Source organism: Agelaius phoeniceus, chromosome 18 (genome assembly GCF_051311805.1).
Source record: "Agelaius phoeniceus isolate bAgePho1 chromosome 18, bAgePho1.hap1, whole genome shotgun sequence".
NCBI classification, from domain to species: Eukaryota; Metazoa; Chordata; class Aves; order Passeriformes; family Icteridae; genus Agelaius; species Agelaius phoeniceus.
Window position 1 is genome coordinate 10,436,374 of NC_135282.1, and position 22,939 is coordinate 10,459,312.

Sequence of the window (22,939 nt, forward strand, 5' to 3'; positions counted from 1 at the left end):
TCTCTCTGACTCACACATCTGACAGACAGGGATCCAATGCAGTGCACTCTCAATAGTGCATACTGTATTTTTATATATATATGATATTTTTGTGTGTATATATATATATATATAAATATACATAATCCTTCTCATCCCTTGTTGTATGGTCAATCAAGGACACAGATCTGCCATGCAGGAGCCTGGGTACCTACTTCATTTAGCAGAAGAGGTGCCTTCAAAATCCAAGTGCTGTACATTTTCACATGGCAGCTTCAGCTCTGGAAACCTGTCTCACTGATATTTCATACTGATGTTCACCTCAACCTCTTCAACTCTCCCTCTGCCTTTCCTCTCTCCAGCCCTGCTCTAAAAAGACCCAAAACTTCCCCAGTCTGTGTAGCTCTGCACCCTCCTGCTCCCACAGGGGAAGCCCCCATACTAAATTCAGGCCCAGGTCATGGCTATCAATCCTTTTCCCTGAAGAAAATGCTGCAACAAGAGATCAGCCATTATTAAGTTTCCAGTCCCAGCTGACTGATTTGATTCCAATCCAGAGCAGCTGGGGCACCTGCTGGGCAATGGCAGCACCTTCCCTTCAATCCTGGGGCTGCCCCTCACCAGGTGCTGAATGAACAGCACTTCCACCACTCCAGCCCATCCAGAGTATCCTTACAGTGTCCTCAGCCCTAGTAGGGACCAAACTGCTGGGGAGTAGTTGATTCCTCCTGTGGGGCTAGTTTATATACACACATTTTCACTAAGTTGTAGCTTAAATATGCAATTATAGGAGAAGCAATGGATCTGAAAGTTTAAAATCTGTAAAATTTATAGCCAGGTTTTCAAGGAACATGTTAGCACATCATTAGTGGCAACAGACCTGGGTAATTATTTTGTATAAAGGAGCTTCACTGTGCTGCAAACATGAACAAAATCAGAGCATTCCTGGTACACCTGAAAAGCCACAGTTGGTGTTGAGGTGTCAGTCAGAGCTCCCACTGCTGTGCTGGCTCTAGGGGAGGAGGGGGTCCAAGGGATGAGCTCAGTTCTGTTTGGTGAGTCTGGTGCAAAGCCCAGGAGGGATCTGGTGGGCCACACCTGCCCCAGCCCCTCGGCAGCTCCCCCAGAGAAGCCCCAGTGACAGTGGCCATGCAGCAGCTCTGCCACCCCTGCCTGTCCACTTGCTGTGCACACAGACCTGCTCAGCACAGACTCTGTCCTTCTTCTGGCCTCTGCTTTCAGCTGCATTTGTTCTTATTTATTTCTCCCCGAAGGGGACATCTGCAGGCTGCAGACAGCAGAGAAACACAGCTTAGGGGTGGCAGTGAGTCCCAGGCAGGCACAGAGCTCCTGTGCCAGACCACCTGAGCAATCTGTCCCTCAGAACTGTGTGATTGATCTTCCTCACTCCCTGAGAAGCCTCGTGGCAGTGAGCACAGCTGAGCCTGCTGTGGGGTGGGGACACAGACCTGTCCCTGCTCCCTCATCCCTGCTCCATCTCATCACTGCACGTTCCATTCCCATTTCAGCCGCCCCACCCCAGCTCCCCTTGGGCGTCAGCTGCCACTAACGGCCCTGTCCTGTCCCTCTGCTGCAGGATGACATGCACAGGGTCATTGACCAGCAGCTGATGGACAAACACCCGAAGGAATGGAGCCAGCTTGCTTATTCCTTCTCCAGTGGCACCAGGCGGAGCGCCAGGCCCTCCCCCAGGCCGGAGCAGCAGGGGGACGAGCCCGGCGGGGCCGAAGGAAACCGGCTCTTCTCCTTTTTCAAGAAAAATTAATTTGAAAAAGAGAAAACTCTCCAACAATTCCTGCTTCAAGATGGGGAGTGGGGCAGCTGCCCAGCTTGCTGATGGACCCAAGTCTGATTCACTGAGTAAAAAAGAAGGGGGCAAAGGAGTTAACCCTTGAGACTCTGCACTATTTACACCGCACCTGGTCTGAACCAAATGTTTACATGAATTGGAGATTTGCAAATTGACAATGTGATTCTAGTAGAAAGAAACTTTTCTTATTCTATACATGAAGTGATAAACTTCAGGGTATATTTTAGGCGCTTTGACACAGTCCAGTTTCTGCTGTGAAGAATTCTCTGATTGTCTTAAAAGCATTCTTATGCTGGAGAAGGAAATAAGCAGCCCCAAGACAGAGCGGTGCAGGGGATTGAGAACTTCTGTCACAGCAAGCAGAAGGGGAAGAAGAGAGCTGAATGCAAGAGGACAGAAGGGAGCCATTTGTATCACCCTGGCAGCTGTGACATCCTTCATCCATCCCACTGAGACTGGAGTCACTCTGGCCCCAGCAATACCATGTTTTGACCAATGTAGCTTTCTCCATGGTGGAAGCTGAGCCCTCACTGCAGCTCCTGCCTGGGCACCATCTCCCCTTGAGCTCTGCGTGGCCGTTCACCCTCCCTGGGATCCAGGCTCCTCACAGCTCAGGGCAGGGGACAGATGGGTGGTGTCACTGTCCTCTCCAGCTCCCTCCTGTTAGAGGTAAGAGTTGCAGGCTGTAGCTACTCAGATTTCTCCCCAGGAGACTGACCATCTACAACAGATTACAGACTGGATAAAAGTTGTGCATGTTCAGTCCCGGGGCACCTGCTGTTCCTCCAATGGCCAAAAGTAGTTTGGGAGCTTCAGCAAGTCACACACCTTTCCCCAAAGCCATACACATCTCCCAAGCAGAGTAAGAAAACTGTCATTTTAACTGGATAGGCCCCCAAAAGCCTAACTAATAATTCACTGGAAGCCTACTCCCAATGATGTCAGTCAGTCTTTGACACTGGGTTGGCAGACTCCATCCTCAGAAAGCACACTGGCATCTGCCTTCACTGAAGCCAAAGGCTATCAGGGTGTCTACAAAGCTCTGGAAAGCCTGCAGGTTACTCTGCCCTATGCAGAAACACTGGCTATGGCCTGACAGAAAGGAGATTTGTCCCTGCTGGGGGTCAGTTGCTACTCAGCCCTTTAGTGAGCCAAAGGTCCTTTGGATCAAAGATGACCAGAGCCTGCTTTGCACGACTTGATCAACAAGAAGGAACGTGGCTTTTTTGGTGTATTCCAGCACACAGCAATGCTGGAAACCCTGCAATACTCAACTAGAGACCTGCCCTCTGCACTGGATGGGCACTTTACAGCTCTTCTCTTTTATCAGTCTACCATCATAAGCCAGTGAGGAGCACCAGGCTCAGTTCAGAGATGTCCTGCTGCTGTCATGCAATTTTCACACATTCTCCCAGCTCATAATACCCATGAGTTTGTTTCCTGCTGCTTTCAAAAGGCCACCACCTACACTGTCCCACAGCAGACAGAGCTGGCCTCACCTCCAGCCCTGCCCTGCTCAGCAACTTCGGTGCTAACACACCATCCCACAGGGAGCTGCTATCTCTACTCACAGGAACAAGCTTTCTGCTAGAACAGGTACCAATCACCTTCTAAGCAGCAGGTAAGAGGCTGGTGGCTTGGGTTTTAGTGTTATTCAGCCTCCCTGTGGGATAGAACATCCATAATACCTCAGTATTACAAATATCCTTTCTGCCTATGAAGATTTGAGCATTCCTGTATTTCCTTGTTACATGAAGCCACCACACTGGTATGAAATCATCTTGCACTAAGGCAGCTCTGGGCTGCAAGGAGCAGAGTGCTCTGAGATTGGCCATGATAGTGAAGAGCTGAGTGGTGAAACCCATCTACATGAAAGCAATGAACTCTGGATTACAGAACTTTCTTCAGGAGATGCTTGGGCAAAGCCCCACCAATACAGCTTGATGCTTTTGGGGAAAGGCATCAGGAGCCTCACAGGCAGGGAAGGAAACTGAAACTTGGCCTCTCCTTTCTAGGCAATGCTCAGCTGTTGAGTATCTCCTTGTAGGCACTTGTGCAAGCGAGGGGAAGGGCTGCAGTGCAGTGCCACATGACCTCATGCTCCCATCCTGCCTCTGCTGTGACTCTGGACAGGGCAGGGACACGAGGCACCTGCTCAGCACCTCCTGCTGCCAGGACTCAGTCACACCCACATGCATTACCCCAGCCTTGGATCCCTGCAAAATGAGGAGTGGATGCATGGATGCCAGTGACACCTGTGACACAGTGACACCAGTGAACACTGAGAATGTGACACGGTGACACCAGTGAACACTGAGAACGGTGCTCTGTCACAGGAGAGCCACATGAACATCTCGGTCCTCAGGGACCTTTCTTCTGCTGTCAGTGGTCATTTCCCAGATCCCACCAGCTCTCTTCAAGCCACATGCCCACCATGTGTGGGACTCTACCCCAGTGAGGATGAATGGATGGATGGATAGATGGATGGATAGATGGATAGATGGATGGATGGATGCAATCCTAAGGCAAGGGCCTTAAGTAACCCCACGAAGATGCAGTGATGAGATGAAGAAAGGTGCCTTCTGCTACGTTTGCTGAGGAAAGTGACTCGATTGGTTGCAGGGGTAGGCACAGCCCATCTCTTCATTCAATGAGAATCCTTAATCCCATTGCAATTTTATTTATTTAACAAGAGTGACAGAAGAGATTGCAAGAGGAAAGTCTGCATGTTCTAAGGTGCCAGTTGGGTATGGTTTCTTCAAACAAGCCCCTTCACCCTAAAGACTTAGTTGCACTACTAAACCCAGAGATACAAGAGAACTGGGTGTAATGAACTGGACAACACACCAAAGGAGACCTCCTTGTGCTGAGCTGCTACTCCACAGGAACAGAAACTGCCTTAACACAGCAGCTAGGTATTGTCTTCTGTCTTGAAAAACCTCACCTGTATTTGTCACGTTGTGTTTTAACAAGGTCCCGACTGCTTCACTCTGTGCTGTCATTAACACACTCCCCCCATCCTGTCACAGCCTGGAATCAGCCTTGCAGTGCTGGTTGGAAGACACTTCCTTCACTTGTGGCACTTGACTCTTCCAGGATGCACCCACGGTGTAAAGGACACAGCAGCTCCAGGAGATGAAATGGAGGAAGGACATCAATCCAGCAGGTACTCAGGATCCCAAAGGAGATTTAATGAGTGGGATCAGCAGCTCTAAACACAACCCTCAGCCTTGCTTTTGAGATAATGGTAAATAAAACAGTAGTGCTGCACAGTCACTGTTCAAATATTGCACAGAGAAGAGATGCCTGCTGAGATTAAGGTTACAAAGGACTTTCCCACAGGTAACAGGAGACTCTTTGGGCAAACGTTTGTTATGCCAGCCTGAGGGAAAAGGGATCAGTCTCCCCTTCCTAAACCCTGCAAGGGAAGCAACTGTAAACAAGGAACAAATGTAAAGGAAAGGCAAGTCACTAGCACTTTATCTTCCCACAAACTTAGATCAGCAACTTGTCATGGAGATGAACAGTAAATGAAAAAGTTACTGACAACAGAGTCATTTTGCAGAGAGAGCAGGAAGTGAGGCTGCAGGCAGGGCCACATGCACTTGTCCTACTTAGAATGGTAGATTCCAGATATGCCTCTCCATCAGGCAAACTCTCTACTCCCCACTCAGCTATAAAAAGCAAGATTGTTTGAACCAAAAAGCCAAGAAAGGAAGTGTCTGGGTGCTGCAGCAATGATTCCCTTGGATTGAGAGGGAAAAAGCACACAGCAGGGACAAGCAGAAAGAATGTACCTATAGATATGTACATATACCACAGTGCTGTAATTTTTGTATGTAGCAGTCATGTAAATAAATGTATGGTTTTTATAAGATACATATTATAAAAATCTATAAAGGCATATTTTTAGTAAAAACAATGCTCTACTTCTTTTGTAAATAGTTCTCTTCAGAATAAAACATCATTTATACGATACTGTCTCAGCTCTCACCACTTTACTGTACCCAGCAGCAAAACAAGCTCATTTTTTGAACTGTCATTTAACACCCAACAGCATCTTTGGTGCTGCATCATCCCACGAAATTCAGCCAGGTAAAGCCCCTGTGTGTGCTTAGGGGAGAAGGGGCCAGGGCAAAAACATTTGAAACATTTGCATCTCTTAGGAACACCTAAAGGTGGGTAAATCATCTCACCTTCCAGCCATTTGTGTCCTTTGCTGGCCCTGGGATGGAGGCAGACTCAGACTGGGAGGGGTTTAGACAGGAAACACAGAGAGGCACAGACCCACAGCTGGCAGCAGCTGCAGCTCAGGCCACCCACACGGCCCCAGGAGCCCCCTCCAGCTGCTCCTCCCGAAGGCCACAGACACAGCCAAGGCACCTTCCCAGAGGGTTCCATCTCTGCCCAGGAGCAGCCTGGGCAGGGCAAGGGGATGCTGAGGGCACAGCCACGGCTGCAGTTCCTGCACAGATTCATTAAACACACAGCAATTCCCTGGGAAAGTGAAGAGAGACTCCAGGTGATTGTTCCTCACCTCGGGAGAAGGAGCTTTCAAAGCTCACTCAATACTTTCTGTTGAGCAGAAAGACAAAAGATTTCAGCACAATCACAGGCATCTCACTTCACATAGAAATAAGCTACCCACTCCACCTTCCTCTTTCATTCAAACTAAAACAGCAACTAAACATTTGAAAGCATTAATTGTGGTTTTTTTAATATCCCCTCTCAGGAAATAACCCTTTACACTCAGCAGCAGAGCTCACCCCTGGCTTGCCACCCTTCACCTCCAGGTGCTGGACAGCAGAGGAAACAGAGCCTCAAAAAAAGATTTGGCAGCTTGTAACCTTTATTTTTAGTTTTTTAAAATTATTTAAAAAGCATAATTAGAAACTTTCATTACAGAAATAATCCTAGCAAACCAGTTAGACATTCCATTGCTCAACATTTAGGAAACTTCACATCAGCACCACTAGAGACACAGTCCCCACCCCTTCCAATTGAACAGTGATGGCAAGAGCAGAGGTAACTGCTCCTCTTCAGCCAGCTCTGGGGGAAAAAAAAAAGAAATTCCCACTTTAAGCCAGGAAGCTGGACCTGGATTGACAGAATTCCAACCACAGCCACAAAAACCTGGACTCAAAGAGGACCAATTTTTCCATATAAGAGAACACTCCAGGCTTGGGTGCACCATTTCCTCATTTTATTGCATCATTTCCAGTAAATTCAGACATGTTCTTTACTTCTGCCTATATGAAGTTACTCCCTCCTAGATCTGCACACAGCTACCAACAAGATTCCCAAAGTAACACAGCCGGGCCCCTCAGTCTGCAGGGGGAACCCCACAGGCAGCTCCAGGGACGGGCCCAGCTCCTCCCAGCACACACCACATTCCACACTGGAGAGCAGGCAGGAGGGGCTGGTGTGACCAAAGCCACCACTCTGCACAGCCTCTCAACACTGACCAGAGCTCACCCCAGCAGCACCATCCCAGCTCACTCCAGTTCTGGGGTCACCAATGCAGGATATGTGAAGAACAGAGGTGGGTGAAGGCAGCTGGATCCATATCCCAGCACCTGAACCCATTAAAAACCCACGTGTTGCACATTCATCGTTTGCACTTTGGAAAAAGTCTTTAAAGTGATTGACTGTGATGTGATTGTATGATCAGGGCTCTCACCACAACCTGAAAAATCTAAAAAAATGCAGGCAAAATAAGTGACTAAAATTTAGCCTCTCCTGGAGAAAGGGTGAGGAAGGGAGAGAAGTGGGCTGATTCCAAGCTCATGGACATGGGTGAATCACATCCTACCAAACTAAGGCCAGCAATTCCACAGGGCCACTTACTGGCACATGGAGTATGTCCCCCTTCAAGGCCTTAAAGGAAGTCATACCCTCCATGCCTTTTAAGGTAAAATTATTTTTTATTATTATTTAGGCAATAATTCAGGTGCTGAGCGTGTCCTTTCAGCCCAGACATTTGATATTTTAGTTACACACACACATACACTCTCCACCTTTAACTACATCTATTCAGGCTGAGGAAGTGAGCCCTTGTTTTCCCAGAAAGGCTGACGAGGGCCAGGAAAATGTTGCTGAGCACAGCAAGCCCAGTTTGTTTCCAAGTGTGATCCTCCACCACCACATAACCCAAGCAAGCAAGCTTTCCATTTCTTTGCATTAAACAGCAGTCCTCCTTCCTAACTGAAGAATCCTGGGAATGATCCTGCAGCTTTCATATTCAGACATCAATAAGAAGAGCTCAATTTTTTTCATGCCTTTTCTCTCTCAAAAACAAAAGCTTTGCCACCAAAATTCACATTCAAGTTCAGATTGCCTATTTGTGGACAGGGCAACAAGGAGAAGTTTGGGGTTTTTGGCAGAATCACATGATTTTTGTTCTTCTCAAAAGAAATGGACCCTCACTTAGAACACTGGCAGAACCAGAAGCAGAGGTCAAAGTTGTTAAACTTTGCTTTAAAAAAAAAAAGGTTTTATCCAAACAAATCCCACTTCTGCAGGTCAGTTTGTTTTCCAGTATCTTGATACAAACTACAGGAGAGCACAGGTACAGCTGGGCTGCAGCACAAGGAGGTGAAACCCAAGGATCCAGCCACGAATCTGGATGATGGCAAGCTGAAATTCCAGGCCCCAGCAGCAGCTCCAGCTGCCAGCCCAGGGGCTGGTGAAACGAAACCCCAGGCTCCAGCAGCAACACCTGCAATCCTGGTACCTAGAAAAACACAGCCCGAGCCCCAGGAAAAGCCAGGGACTCCAGGAGAAGCCAGGGGCCCCAGGGGCAGTAGATGCCAGCCTGGAGCCCAACAGAAATGCAGCTGGAGGCCCCAGGAAGCAGTGCCAGCCCGGGGCCAACTCAAATTAAGAACTTTTAAACTTTTTCTTTAAAAAGATGAACTCTGCAGTCCATGATTGGTTGACATTAAGAAGGCAGAAGCCAAAGCGACAACAGAGAGGCGAGGCTGGTTAAAGCAATATACATTATATACAAACTCTTGGGTTAATTAGTCCACTTGGTAGGCAACGTCCTTCTTGTCTACAAGGCGCACTGGAATGAGCAGGGGAGGAGAGGGGGGCAAGATTCCATCCGATACCTTCTTGGCACTGCAGTGGGAAGGTGCCAGCGCCTCTTGATAGAAAACATGGAGAAAAAATAATCTTTAAATAACGGCACAAAACTGAGAAAGTCCTCCCAAAGCCTGCCCCAGTGGAATTGCCCGAGTCTAGCTGGAGGGGCTGATCTGTCTGAGAGCAGAGTCTCTGCAGCAGGGAAGGGGCATTAGCAGCACCGCTTCTTCCTTTTACTGTTCTTCGTTAGCTTCACCACATCGTTCTGTTGCTGCTGTTGCTGCTTTGCTAAGTTTTCTTTCTTTGCTCGCAGGACAAGCTCTGTAATGCAGTTAAACATCTGCAAGAGAAACAAGCACACTCAGACCACCCCAGAACTCGGGTTGGCTCCTGTGGGGTGCTGGCTCCTGTGGGGTGCTGCTCCCATTGCCCTTTGCTCTATGTTACAATAACACTTCAGAGACCTTCCCCAACCCACTATGGCCCAAGTGGAAATCCAATAGCTTTCCCCAACCCACTCCCAAACTAAACAGTACCTCTATCCCTTTTTCCAAACCAATAAAACCAGGGCAGTTTGGCAATTGAGGGCAGGAGTGAAGTCTGGATAGTCTTACCTCCTACAAGCATTCTCAACTCCTTCCTGCCTAATACATGAGCACTGCAAAGCTACTGAAAATGCAGTGTGGGCTCCTTCATTTTGCTTCCCCAACTCACCCAAAAACAGCTGAATGTCTCTTTTTGAGATTTTACCTACTACTTCCAACTCATACAAGCACTTTTTCTTTCTCAATGGGAAGAATGGAATTTTTCTTTCTTCCCATACCATTATCCCTAAATCATTGTATCTCTACTCTTCTGAATATTATATTACCTCTTCCACATTAATATTTTCTTTGGCGCTGGTCTCAAACAACTGGATCTCCATCTGCCCAGCAAATTTATAGGCATCTTCTGTTTCTACCACTTTTCGGTCTGGATCATCATTCTTATTGCCCACTAAAAAAGGAAAGAGAATAAAAGTCAGTTTGGTATTCCAGCAGGCCAGCCCCCTAAATAAGGTGCTGTAACTCCCTAATTACCTACCAAGTATCCTGCAGACATCATCACAGTTCTGATTAATTTCATGCAACCACCGTTTTACATTCACAAAAGATTCTGCACTCGTTACGTCGTAGACAACAATGACCCCGTGTGTTCCTCTGTAATACCTGTGGGTACAAAGGACAGCAAATGTTAACCCAGGGCATCACCTTCTCTTCCACTGAGCTTCTACAGGATTCACAATAAATCCTCAAGTTATGGTAATCAAGTGCCCCCATTTCTCTCCATTGAGACTCATGTAGCTCTTTTATAACAGCTTGATCCCAGGCTATTCCCCCAAAGCTAGAGAGCTCCCTGCTCATTCACTCTACACAAATACATTTCCAAGTCCAAAGTCTTCTAAAATCTTCCTTGTTCAGGTTGTCAGGACCTTCAAAGATGAATGCTGTCTTCCAGCTACAGGACCAAAGGCGATGGTACCCCCAGCACATCCTCAGACCTGGCTGTGATGTGATCCCTGGGGCTGTATAAGCCACATCAAGTTTTTGCAGTAATTCTGTTATCTGTGAACGATCACTTACAGACTAAAATTTCAGCAGATCTCCAAATATACTCAACCTTCAGTCACAGTTCTCTTGAGCTCTCAAAAATTTCTGTCTTGTTGAGCGACTGTGTTCTGATCACACCTTCCTACTCAACAGATCGACTCCATATGTGCATTCAATACACTCTGCTACCTTTAGCCATTAAAAATAAGCTGTATTTCAGTTTATTCCCATTAGTCTTGGGCAACTGGCACCTTTAAAAGATGATGCACAAGTCTGATATGCAAGAAAAATATCTGAATTCAGGTTCCAACATTATCACCTGCACAAAGCTACCAAAGACAGACAGTATCTGCACCACGAAAATGCTAAATAGGAAACAAGCAAGCTCTGCCTTCTCAGTTTTCAGCCACAATCACAAGGCTACCAGGTACATTCCCTATGGCAAATTAGGCAGCTGTAACCCAAAAAATAAAAAGTAATTTAAACAGGTAACAGTTAACAGTGAGGTCTTCATCAGGATCCATTTTTTTGTATTATGTGTAACTTTATTCTTTTCCTTTCATCCTCTTCTCTTTCTTCTGATCAATATTAAAATTTTTAATAAAACAAATTCAAGAAACCAGCATACAAAATTGAGGCTTTTCCCTTAAACTGTGACAGCATTACTAGACCTTGCTGTCTTATCACAAGCACTTCTTGCTTGTGCACTTCAGAGATGTCCACTGAGACCATTCTGCTCCTCTTTGATTTTTCCAACTCAGCAAACACATCTTTGAACTTCAAAGCTTTGACTCTAACCCAAACACACCTTTGAGAAGATCTCAAAGCTTCAGCTCTCTTTGCTGCTGAAGTGCTTCAGCAAGTCACTGTCTCTTCCACCTCCAGCCTCATCATCCTTCTACAAGAGCAGCCACCTGCCTTTATGCATCATCAGACAGACTTGCAGAGAGGCGCAGAGCACCCCCAGGCTCACACACCTTCCTCTCCTGACCCCTGCAGTGACAGCCCTGGGTACCAGGGCTCCTCCAGGATGCTCTGCAGCAGCAGAACAGTCTGCTCCTACTGCCTGGCTGGGCACTTGCAGAAGACACTCAAATGCTTCTCCCATGCCATGTTTTACCAGTGATTTATGCTGTACATTTGCTTCCCTTGGCAAGAACTAACTCAGGTAAGAATTACTTATTCCCAGCCCATAAGAAATCCTGCACTTTCAAATGTTCTAGTCCATTCACAGTCAATTCTTTCAACAACTTCAAAACTTGCTACAGCACTGCATTTGTGCTTGACTTGATTACAACACAACTTTATTCATAACTTGGATCCTTTAGAGGGAAAAGTATTTCATGGCCTGAATCCACATGTTGCAAAAATAACCCATCCTCTCCTGATACTGGCACGCCCTGCACACTGGTTTTGATGAATCCTCTTTTGAGTGACATCAATCCTACCAACACACTGCATTTCTCCACAGCTGAACAATAAAATGATCTTCAAGCTCTCCCATATCATCACCTAATAATCTTTTAATTCAGCAGCCCCCAGGCTGACCTACCACTTCCTCCCCAGCACTGAGCACTGCATTTGCCAAGACAGCCCTTGCAGAAGCGCAGAGGCTCAGCTGCACCTACGCAGAGCTGCTTCTCTGTGCTGTGCACACCGAGCCCAGCCTGGCATCCCTGTCAGCCTGAGCAGGGGCCCAGCAGAGCATCCTGCTGCTCCTACCTTGCCCACGCACCTACATTTTCTCCTGAGCAAAGCACATGATGTCAGGGAGTGGAGAAGGGGCAGCTGCACACACCAACCCCACTCCTGACACCTCCATGTCAGCACCACCACGTGTTGCTCCTGGGATGGGGCTGTGGGCTGGACCCTGCAGCAGAGACCACCACAGCAATGGGAACCCTGCAGGGGTTTGGAGCTCCTGCCACTGATACTGCCAACCACCTCATCAGAAACAGCTTCCTTTGTGCAAGACAGCAACCCCTGGCTCCTGCTGAGTGCCTACCAGCACACACTGCTGCTATTTTTGGAACAGAAAATTGTCTGGCACATCGTTCTAGAAAGGTTGCCAACCCCTCGTCTACACTAAAATGTCATTTTCTCTATTGGCTGTCATTACCAAGAGAGATAAACCTGAGAGATAAGACCATGACTACCTGTTATTCTCTAACTCTTAAGTCCCATAGCACACATTCTTTCTCAAAAATATGGTCATGCTATTTTCCATCAGTTGTTAGATGCTCTGCATCCTAGATAACATTTAAGGCTTAACAAGTACAGAGAAGCTTCTCCAACCCCAAATGCAGGACAGTACTAGAAAACAAAATCTAATTTATCCTATCCCATACTTCAACTTCCAGAATGATGCAGTGCAGAATTGCTTTTATAACAGGTTGTGGGCTTTGGCGAGTAGAGAACAGATGGGGCTTTTGGCATTCAGGGAGGAGTAGGTGTAAATTTTGTGCTTTTGGCAACCAAGAGGTAGTTGAGACTTTGACACAAGGGAAAGAATGTCTTATCTCCTTCCCATCCACATTTTTGGGGAAATAGAGACCACAGAAATGAAAGCAGAAGAGACCTGAAGTCCTCAATCTGAGCCTCTCAGTCACAGACTGGTGCTGGCTGTCCTCTGTGTGGTGGGAGTGCTCTGCCATGTACTCTGCAAACCCCCAAGCCAGCATCTGCTGGTGGAAATACCTTTGTGAAATACAGAAAAAAATGTTCTAGACCAGTTATTCATGTTAAGAGTATCCATGAAAGTATCCTGCTGAGGTGAAAGGCAACCAAACCTGACCTGTGTACACCTTTGGATGCTGGGTGGTAGCCAACAATCTCCCATACAGCTGTAAGTCCCTAGACCTAGAGGCTTTACATTTAGCTTAGGTGTGGAAAAGGCTTAAGAAAGCCAACATTTAATTGAAATAAACACCTTATTGCTTGTTCTGCCACTGGAATTACCTGGGGATTACCCAAACTCAACATGTCCTTCAGCCACCTGCATCCCCTCCTCACATCCCTGAACACAGTCTTGGGAAACACAAAGGAACATTTGCCACTGGTTGGGGCATTTGCTGCTGCAAGAAACCAGTGAGAAAGTTCTCAGATTCCCTCTAGCAACTGCTCCCCAATATTAACATTTGGAGTTATAACAACAGCTTCATGGAGCACAGCAGCAGCTAAGTCAGATTTAAAACAGACACTATGTTGGTCCAGTAGGACCCATATGTTGTTTTTTTTTTTTTTTTTCAGGAAAACATTTGACTGCCAAACGTGAAAGACAGGGCACTGGTTTTTAATCCAGCTTCTTTGTTCATATTTCACTACTTTGTAGCACACATTTCCTTTGTTTTTTCATTCATCTAGAATTCTAACCATTTCCAGAGACTTCTAATTATCTGGTTTCATACTCATCTTTCTTTCAAGTTGTTGGAAGCACACCTATTGTCAGTCAGACCAGTCTTTTAACTACTAGCCTTTTAGTCATATCTGCTTTACAAGACACAGCAATTCTATCATCTCAAAGGTCTTATCCCTCTCTCAAACATGCCATTCCACAGGAAACCATGGCAGAAGGTCCCTCTGCTATCACTATTCATCCTGAGCTGGCATCTGACAGCCATTATGTAAAGCTGGAATCCTAAACCCAGAGTCCTGAATCAGGACAAAGTAGTCCTGTCTACAAGAGGAAATCAAGTACAGGGACTGGCTGTTCGTGCATTTTAAGTATTCCTGCTAATACAGCTGCATCCTGGCATGCTAAATCCCTGGTGAATTTAAATCAAATTTAATTTGGATGACATTCCATGGCAACCAAATTCACACAGATCAGCCTCTCCTCCCAGAAGGCACCAGCTATCCCAGTATTTCCACATTTAACAGACAATAAAACCAGCTGCCTTTATACTTCCTAGTCTGAAATTTTCTTGAGCTTCTGTGAATACTCCAGACCAACGTGATTTCTGTTCCTTAACAGTTTTATTCTGCTTTTCAGCTTTTGACTGCAGTTACAGTCACGTGAAATCAAACTACTACAACCTTTTAATGTTTCCCAATTTTCCACTATTAACTTCCTACCACCTCTACCATTTTGCAGTTCTAAGTCCACACAGCAGCACTACCAACCTATTACTGTAATTACCAGATGGGCTCTAATTTCAGGCTTGCTTGCCAGGCTTGGCTCAACATCAATCTGAACTCTGCCTTTCACTGTAAAGGGACTCCCTGACCTACTGTAATACTGAAGGAACACCTTTTATATTCTTAACTTCAGTCTAAACCTCAATCTAGTCAAAGACCAGGCAGACTACTACATTCTGTTGACAGGGCACTCACACTCCACCCATGATTTGATAGCCAAGGCCTTTTGTAAGAACAAGCAAGGTTGATTTGTCAGTCAGTTTAGGATAAATAAATCAGTTAACTTTGCCAATAAATGAAAAAATAAACCAACTAACCACAAAACAAGCCAGCCAGAACCATTTCTAAAATTTAACTTTTGTTATTGCCTGGTTTTATAGGCAATATGATTAGGAACACTAGACAGGCACAGCCAACCAACCTAGCAAGAGGAGCCCTCATCCCACTATAATCAGCATTCCCAAAGCATTTTCTTCAACACTTCAAATGCACTTGGACACGTGAACTTCTTTGCACAGAACTGCAAAAAATGCAGATTTTTTTCCCTGACCATGGAGTTACCATTCTGTAACTACCAGAGTGCTAAGGAAGAAACCCCAAAACATTAGATCCCCCTAAAGTAAAATATGCCTCACTTGGGTAAAAAGCAATGAATGCAAAAGGAAGTAGCAGCAGAGTTCCAAGAGGTCATGGCACAAATGCCTCAAACCATTTCATTATCTATTTGAAATGTTAATGAAGAAAACAATTTCCATAAAACACTCCGCAAGGTCCGATCTGCAGCAATTCCCACTGACAGAGGAGTCCTCCTTTGCTGGTATCCCTGCTCAGTGCTGGACACACCATGGCTTTCTAAGCTAGCTGGCATCACCCCAGGACCCAGCGCTCGTTCCTGAGCCCGGGAATCTGCAAACAGGAAGGCCATTTGCTGACTCAGCAGTAATGGGGGCTCTCCGACTCGCCTGTCACAGCTGACAGGGCTGCAGCACTGCACGGCTGCCTCCCCCTCACCACTTCCTTCCCAAAACTGCCTGCAGCGCTCCAACAAGAAGTGATGTCACACACAGGAACCCTACAAGAGGCAACTGAGGTTTTTTTCAAGCTAAACACTTAAGAAACAATGGAAGTAACCCAGTAATATCCGTATAGGAGTGCAGAGGAAAGGGGCGGCGCACACATCACGTTGGACTTTGCCATTTCTAGACATAACACAGATGTAACCAATCTCATTATTTTCAGGTGTAAGCAAATTAATCAGTTCATCAGCTGAAAATTATCCTTCTCTCAAATAAGAGCCAAAGGAGAAGTGAGTCATGAAAGACCAAGTGAAACATATGGATCTTTCAAGAATTATTTTGGTTAAAACCCAAGAAACAAAAGTTCCATTTCCAAGTGCACTTTTCCCTCTTCCCCCCATGAGCAGTCCAATTTTACTGCAATCAGTTTACAAACACATTTTATTCTTAGTTCCCACCACCGCAGCTCTAGGTGTGGTTTCTTCAGGAACAGGAAAAGCTCTGCACATGCTGTTCAGAAGGACAATGAGTTCAAATCTGAATTCCAACCAAGGAAAAGGTTAATATCATGTGGGCGTCTGCTTCAGCAGAACTCCACATAGAGATAGCTGCTAAAGCATTTGTCCTAAAGGAAAACCAGGAGAAATCCCACTCTTCAATCTTTGAGCTGTTCATTAGTTACATGACACTGACAGAGAGTTTGCACTCTGTGCTTGGCTGTGCAGTCAGAGGACACCGAGACAAGCTGCCTACTACATGCAGTCTAATACCTCTAGTTCTACCAGCAGAGGAATAAGACAAGGCCACCACAGAAATGCATAGAAGGGTGAGGAACTCTGAAATCCCAGTTCCAAAGCTTGCCAGAACATCACCACCACAGTCAGTTCTGACACAGCTGAGAGAGGTTTCACTGTACAGACCACACAGCTATCACTAGTGATCAACTGCAGCACTTCAATAGCTAAACCCCAACTCTGGACTAGGAGATCCAGGCCCAGAGGTGCACAGCACAAAGGCTGGTGTTACTCACGTTGATGTAATAGTCCGGAAGCGTTCTTGGCCAGCTGTGTCCCAGATCTGGAGCTTCACCTTCTCTCCATTGATCTCAACTGTCCGGATTTTAAAATCCACTCCAATGGTGGTAATGTAGCTGCCTGGAGGGAAAGCGTGGGTAAGTGAGAACCTAAGGCTTGTTTATTTTGGATGTCCCAAAGCACACTGCTTGGACACTACTTGGCAGCAGCTCTCAGATTGGACAGGAGAACAAGGCTCCCCAATCTGCTTACTGTTTAAAATGCCTTATATCATGCTGATCTACATATTTTTATCTGTACCTAATAGCTTTTCTTCCTAGCCATAAAACCACTTCTCCCATGCCATCTTTAAAATTAAAAGCTCAGTGTTACAAAATAGAATTATTATTTTTCTATCCTATTGATCAAGAGTATGCACCCAAAGATCTCAAGAAATAGACAGTAACTATGAGAGCACTTCACTTGTGAAAATTTTGAGACAACACTTTGCTTTAAATACTTGTGGAAACACTTATTTTGAATACAGTCCTACAGTTCTAGGAGTTTCCTCCCAATAAATTGGTTATATCACAAATGTAAGTGGTTTACCACAATACTCAATCAATCTAAATCCCAAATGGCTAATAGGAAGTCTGCAGAGTATAGCACAACCTAAACCCCCCAAGCTGTTTCTGGAACCACCTCAGTATTTCAATACTCAGGGACTTCCAGCTGCAAGTGAAGATCAGGCAGGATGGCCTGCACAGGCCTATACCAAGAGATGCAAAGTTAAAAGATGATGTATTCCCAGAACAGCTATCAGTGGGCAAACACAGATTCCTTACAACCAGCAGCAAACCTAGAGCATTTCACTTACTGAAGGAAACAAACCACTCACCTGAGAAGGTATTATCTGCAAAACGCAACAGCAAACTGCTCTTGCCCACACCTACAACAAACAAACACAGCAAACTTTCAGTACAGTCATCCTGGGGGTCGGGGAACATGACAATGTTTTATCCATCCATTGCATGAAAATCAGCACATCATTTAGTACCATCCACCTTAACTATTCATCTCCACACTCTCCTTGGAGATTTGACCAAGCACAGTCACCCCAAGACAGGATGCTCCTGTGGTAGCAGTGCAGGGAGGGGGAACTTGTGCCCTCCCTCCTCCAGCCCTCAGCAAACCCTGCAACAGCAGCTTCTGAACTGTGGTCAGTTCAAGAGGTCAGAGAAGAATAATAACTAAAAGCAAGTTCACAATCAGTAGGCTTACATCTGCTAGGGAAAGAGCCAAAGCTGAGCATGTCCTGTGAATGAACAAGTGCTCAGAGCACTGCTCTGAATTCAGCACTATTGAATTCCACTTGCACATCATGTGTGACGTCAGGAACAGCCCTGCCTACCTCCCATTCTGTGTGGAATTTGGACTGCTCTGACAATCACACAGGGCTCGGTACTACAAAGCTCCCATTAGCATGGCCACAGTGTAACAGAAGCCTGAACGCTAATTGGGAATCACTGTCCTGTACTGCTGTCTGAAACAGCCTCGTTGCACATCTCACTGAAAGGACACACACCTTTCTGAAGCTGTCCCTGTTGCCAAAATGTTCCATGAAACATTCCTCTAAATGCTTTGAGTAGCTCTTCATCCAGGTTTTCCATAACTGATTGTTTGCACCCTGATCACACCCTGTTGCAGGGAAGCATTTTTCACAGTGCTTCAGACAAGAGCTGTAAGAAACTCATTCCTGCACACCCACCCAAGGGAATCTGGGTATCTAAATGTCTCCACGTTGTTATCTCTGCATAACATCTCTGCTGTTAATGACCCTTTCTCCCCAAAATAAATCTGCTATGGCATGAATAGGAAATTCAACTTCACTGAGGTAATTATCTATTAAATCTTTTCAGGTAGAAGTTATCCAAGGTAATTATTTTGATGATGTATAACTTGCAAATTCTTCTTAATAGAAGACCTATGCAAAGGCTATGCAGAACTCCAGTAGTTTTCAGCTGCTGGCATGTGACAACAGCTACCAACAAAAAATAAAAACCAGCCTAAAAATCTGCATGATTACAGTAAGCCAGGTCTCATTTGCAAAGAGTTCAAATCACCAGCCATCTGGAGAAGCCATGCTCATTCCTCACTGCTACCAAGCTAAGGAGGAAAAGAGGTAAGGGACTAAAAAATACAAAGCTACAGCATGCATATAATCAATATATCTGAGCTCAAAAAAGGTAGCAGAGCAGTTCCTTCAGAGGACTAGTTATTTAACAAGAATTAAAGCTCTGGAAATACCAGTCAATTAAGAAAAAATAAGAAATTAAAGGAAAACAAGGATGTTTCAGCAGCAAGTGTGTGCTTCTTGACCAAGCAGCCTTGGCCTTCAGCTCAGTGAAAGACAAGAAGGTGCCAGAACCCCCAGAGCTGTCAGACCACAGCACCAGGTCCGAGCTCAGGCGGCCCTGGGCGATGCTGCAGAGCTGCACATGACACTGCTCTGTCACACTGCCCTCCACTGCACAAGCTGCACAGCTCCCAGCAGGCTGGCAGCTTCCAGAGAGAAGAAAGCTCCCGAACTCAGGAAGTTCTGCATGCTCCCAGTGACAATGATCTCACTAAACAAACCCTGCCTCTGACCCACACTGCTCACACAGAGAAAACCACACTCTTGGTGACCCCACACTTCCCACACAGAGCTGTTTGAAGATCTGAAGACAAGGCTTGCAGGGCCCTCAGCTTCTTGAAGACAGCAAAATGAAACAAAACAAACAAAAAAAAAGGCCTATTGACTTTGCACAATTACAATTAAAAGTATATTTCAGTGTCAGACAAGATTCTAAGACCCATGTCTTACTGAATGGTAGAGTCAATTAAAGAAGCAGATGCAAAGCACAGATCATCTGTATTATTTTTAAATATCTGGCACAGCTGAAATCAGCAGCAGCTTTTCAAGATGACCTGTTCTAAAAACACACAAACCTACTACCCCTCTGACAGATTTGCATACAAGGGAAAGCAGATGAGACAGAATTATCCTATCTAGTAACAGTCCACTTCCTATTGCAGGGAATAAATGTCAATAAACAAGGCAAGCAAACTGTTTCGTGCAAGCAGGGACAAAGCCATCCTGTTGGGGTTAACAAAAACAAAACCAAAGAAAAATCAATAGTCAAACTACATAGTGAGATTTAATTACAGCAGAGAACCACAGGCAGCCTGACAATTCTCACAACACTCCTTTCACTGGATACACTACAGGGATTTTGCTCAAGAAGACTGAGCTGACAAAATTTATTTAATTGTTTAAAATGAGAAGTCTTCCTCAGAGTTTTCACCATCCTGTTTATCTTGCCTGAACAGTTTTGGAACTCATCAGCAACCAACAGAGCCACTGCTCTACTCAGAATGCAGCATTTGGATGTAATAATCCAAGGCTCCCAGAACTGCCTGAAGCTGCTCTGAAGCCGTTGTCCTATCTCCCTCCTTAGATCCCTTCATGCAGACACAGTTTAGTGTAGAAAAAACCATTTTTTTGCACGAAGCTAAGGCTTCTGAAGGTGATAACTGCCAAGATCGTGCAACATTACCCTTTCATCAAGAGCTGTGCCTCGCTGCATGCCGGGACCTGCCGCCCCAAGGACCACACCTCTGTTAAAAGAAGAGGGTGGATGCACCCTTCTCCAGTTTATGGAAATTCAGCTGCAAGCTGCTGGAGTGCTACCAACACGGAGCTGCACCGACGGCAGCAATCCTCCCAGCCCCAATCCCTGTGCACCCAGACCAAAGCATCAGACACTGGCACAGTTCACACGCTCAGCCCTCCAGAAGTTTCTGAGGTTGCTGAAGTATTTAAAGGTCTATTTTCAAAAAAACCTCAAACTATGCTTTATCTCCTCTTTTTAGATATTTGCATCCTATGCTATAACAAGAAGCACACAAAGCTACCAGCTCTTCCAGGATTCATTAAAAAAATAAGGAACTCTAGAACTGAGACTTCAGGCTGAAGCACAAAGAAGTCTTAAGGAATAATTAAGATAATAATGACTGTTAAAACGTACTAGCTGCCACACTGGAAACAACAGTCCTTAGGGCAGCCAGCCCTTCCCATCGATCCCTAAACTGCCTGTCACAGGGGAAGGGAATTCCCTGCCCATCCCAGCAACAGATTAGTGGGCGCCGTCAAAACATGCGCTCGCCAAGGCTGATGCCGGCAGCACCGCCGGTGCTGTCCTGGCTTCTACGTGTCTAATCTGCCTTTTCCCAAACCCAGCCAAGCTATTTACCATAATATCCTGCGGTAGCCAGTTCCGCAGGTTTATCAGATAAAACCTCCCGAAGCCCAAGCGAACGCGCCCCGCCATTCACGCACAGCGCGGGTCCCGGCTCAGCCCCGCGCCGCGGCACCGGCAGCACAACGCGGCGGCTGCCCCGGGCGGAGGAGGCCGCCCGTCCCCGTCTCCCCCGCGCCGCCCGCCCCGGACCCGGCCCCGCCGCCGCGCTCCGGCCCCTCACGGCCCGAGGGGCGGCCACCCCGCCAGCGGCCTACCCACGCCCCCGGGCCGTGCCGCCCGCGCTCACCGCTGTCGCCGATGATGAGCAGCTTGAAGAGGTGGTCGTAGTCCCGGGCCATGGCCGGGGCGCGGCCGCGGGCGGCGGAGCGGGCGGGGGGGGGCGGGGGGCGGCGGCGGCTCCGGCCGGAGCCACTTCCCGGACAAACAGCCGGAACTGACAGCGGGGCCGCCGCCGCGCATGCGCCGGGCCGCCGCCACGGGCCGCCAGCTGCGCCGCCGCGCCTGCGCCGGCCCCGCCCAGCCCCGCGCCGCGGCTGCGCGGGAAAACGGCCGCGCCCTCACGCGCCCGCGCCTGCGCGCGAGGGGCGGCGGTTGAGGCGGGCGGCGCGCGCCGGTGGCCATGGCGGGAGTGTGAGGGACCGACCGCCCTCAGCCGCCCTCAGGCTCCCGCCGCCCTCCGCTTCCCCTCCACGGGAACCTTGTCCTCCCCCCCGTGCCCAGACACCAACTGACCGCCGTCGGGCGCGTGCTTCCCCCCCAGTTCCCGTAGTGCTCGTGTGAGGACGCGGCAGAAAGCGACGCTGCCCCCAGGAAAGTGTCAGAGGCGTGAGGGAGCCGCAGCAGTCCCAGCTCCGCTCCAAAGGAGCGATTTGTGTAGGTACAGGAACAGTTCCCAGCGCAGCCCAAGCCGCAGGTGAGGAGCCCCACAGCAGTGATAGGAAGTGCCCAGGTGTGTGTCACAGCCCTGGCAAGTCAGGCCAGTCTGAAATTAAATGCCTGGGGTTTTTAATCCACAGATGTGCCTGTGTATGGCCTAGGAAGGGCCTTGACCTCATGCCCATCTGCAGCTGTGCTTGCACCGTCCCCAGCCACATCTGTAGTGTGGCTCTCCAGAGCCCTCCCAGTCGTCCAGCAGCCTGAGTGATTTTGTTATCAGTTGCACAGATATTGACTACACGTATTCTGCCAGGCTATGGTCACTTTTTAGGTGATTGCCACTTCTAAGTGGAGACATGGCACAGGAAAAGTGCTAGGTTTTGCTCTGATTAATTTTTCTTAAAGATTCTCACTGGTACTTGAACTGCTGAGATCAAATTGAATTAGTTAATGAAACCTGTTACTAACATGCATTATCATCCATATGGGAAGAGGTATATTAGCTCTAAATAACTTGGATTGTTACAGATTATAAATGAGTCTGTATTAGGAATAAGTTGTTCCCTGTGAGGGTGGTGAGGCCCTGGCACAGGTTGCCCAGAGAAGCTGTGGCTGTCCCATCCCTGATGTGTCCAAGGCCAGGCTGGGTGGGGACTGGAGCAGCCTGGTCTAGTGGGTCATGTTCCACTTAATTATAAACCTTTCTTAATCTTAACCTTCAAAAACATATTATGGTTTTCAAAGTTCACCCCGTCAAGGTCCTCAAATCCTGGAATCCACCCATGTGACCTTCAGCTCACATTCACTCTGCAACTGATGCATTTTAAACACCACATATGTATATATGTATTTATATATGTATGTTGCAATGGGGCAATCCAGCACCACCAGAGTAACTGAGGACACTGTAGCTGCAGGGAAATCCCTTGAACCCAGCACACAAACCACCAGCTCAAACCCAAAATGACAGTGACTCCTATTACTTCTATTTTTAAGCTCATGAAACCTCATCGCATGAAAAGCGTGAAATGTCATGATGTTACCAAATAAAATGGACAGTAAGAACTGTGACTAATCAAAAAAAAATCAAAATTTTTGAATATTTTAT

At 46.9% G+C, this 22,939-nt stretch overlaps 2 protein-coding genes across 5 annotated transcripts in view; one reads left to right on the forward strand and one right to left on the reverse strand.

Annotated features, from left to right (window-relative positions):
- The window catches only part of BICDL1 (BICD family like cargo adaptor 1), a 49,694-nt gene extending 43,908 nt beyond the window's left edge, over nt 1-5,786 (forward strand). For 2 of the 3 annotated variants that reach the window (XM_054645553.2, XM_077188059.1), the window contains one exon: nt 1,577-5,786. In XM_054645553.2, coding sequence (XP_054501528.1) covers nt 1,577-1,765 — 189 coding nt within the window. In that variant the 3' untranslated portion in view covers nt 1,766-5,786. The remainder of the gene's footprint in view (nt 1-1,576) is intronic. The other variant, XR_013184687.1, reaches the window with a different exon arrangement.
- An 855-nt stretch (nt 5,787-6,641) lies between these two features.
- RAB35 (RAB35, member RAS oncogene family) lies at nt 6,642-21,389 on the reverse strand. 2 transcript variants are annotated; one of them, XM_054645546.2, is made up of 6 exons: nt 21,242-21,389; nt 17,550-17,600; nt 16,669-16,792; nt 9,980-10,104; nt 9,768-9,892; nt 6,642-9,236 (listed from the first exon to the last, which is right to left on the reverse strand). In XM_054645546.2, exons 1-6 carry the CDS (start codon nt 21,291-21,293, stop codon nt 9,108-9,110), a joined length of 606 nt encoding a protein of 201 aa, XP_054501521.1. In that variant the 5' UTR covers nt 21,294-21,389; the 3' UTR covers nt 6,642-9,107. The 2 variants fall into 2 exon arrangements, with proteins under 2 accessions (XP_054501521.1, XP_077044175.1); XM_077188060.1 differs by lacking the exon at nt 21,242-21,389 and adding an exon at nt 17,933-17,978.
- Nucleotides 21,390-22,939: the final 1,550 nt, after the last annotated feature.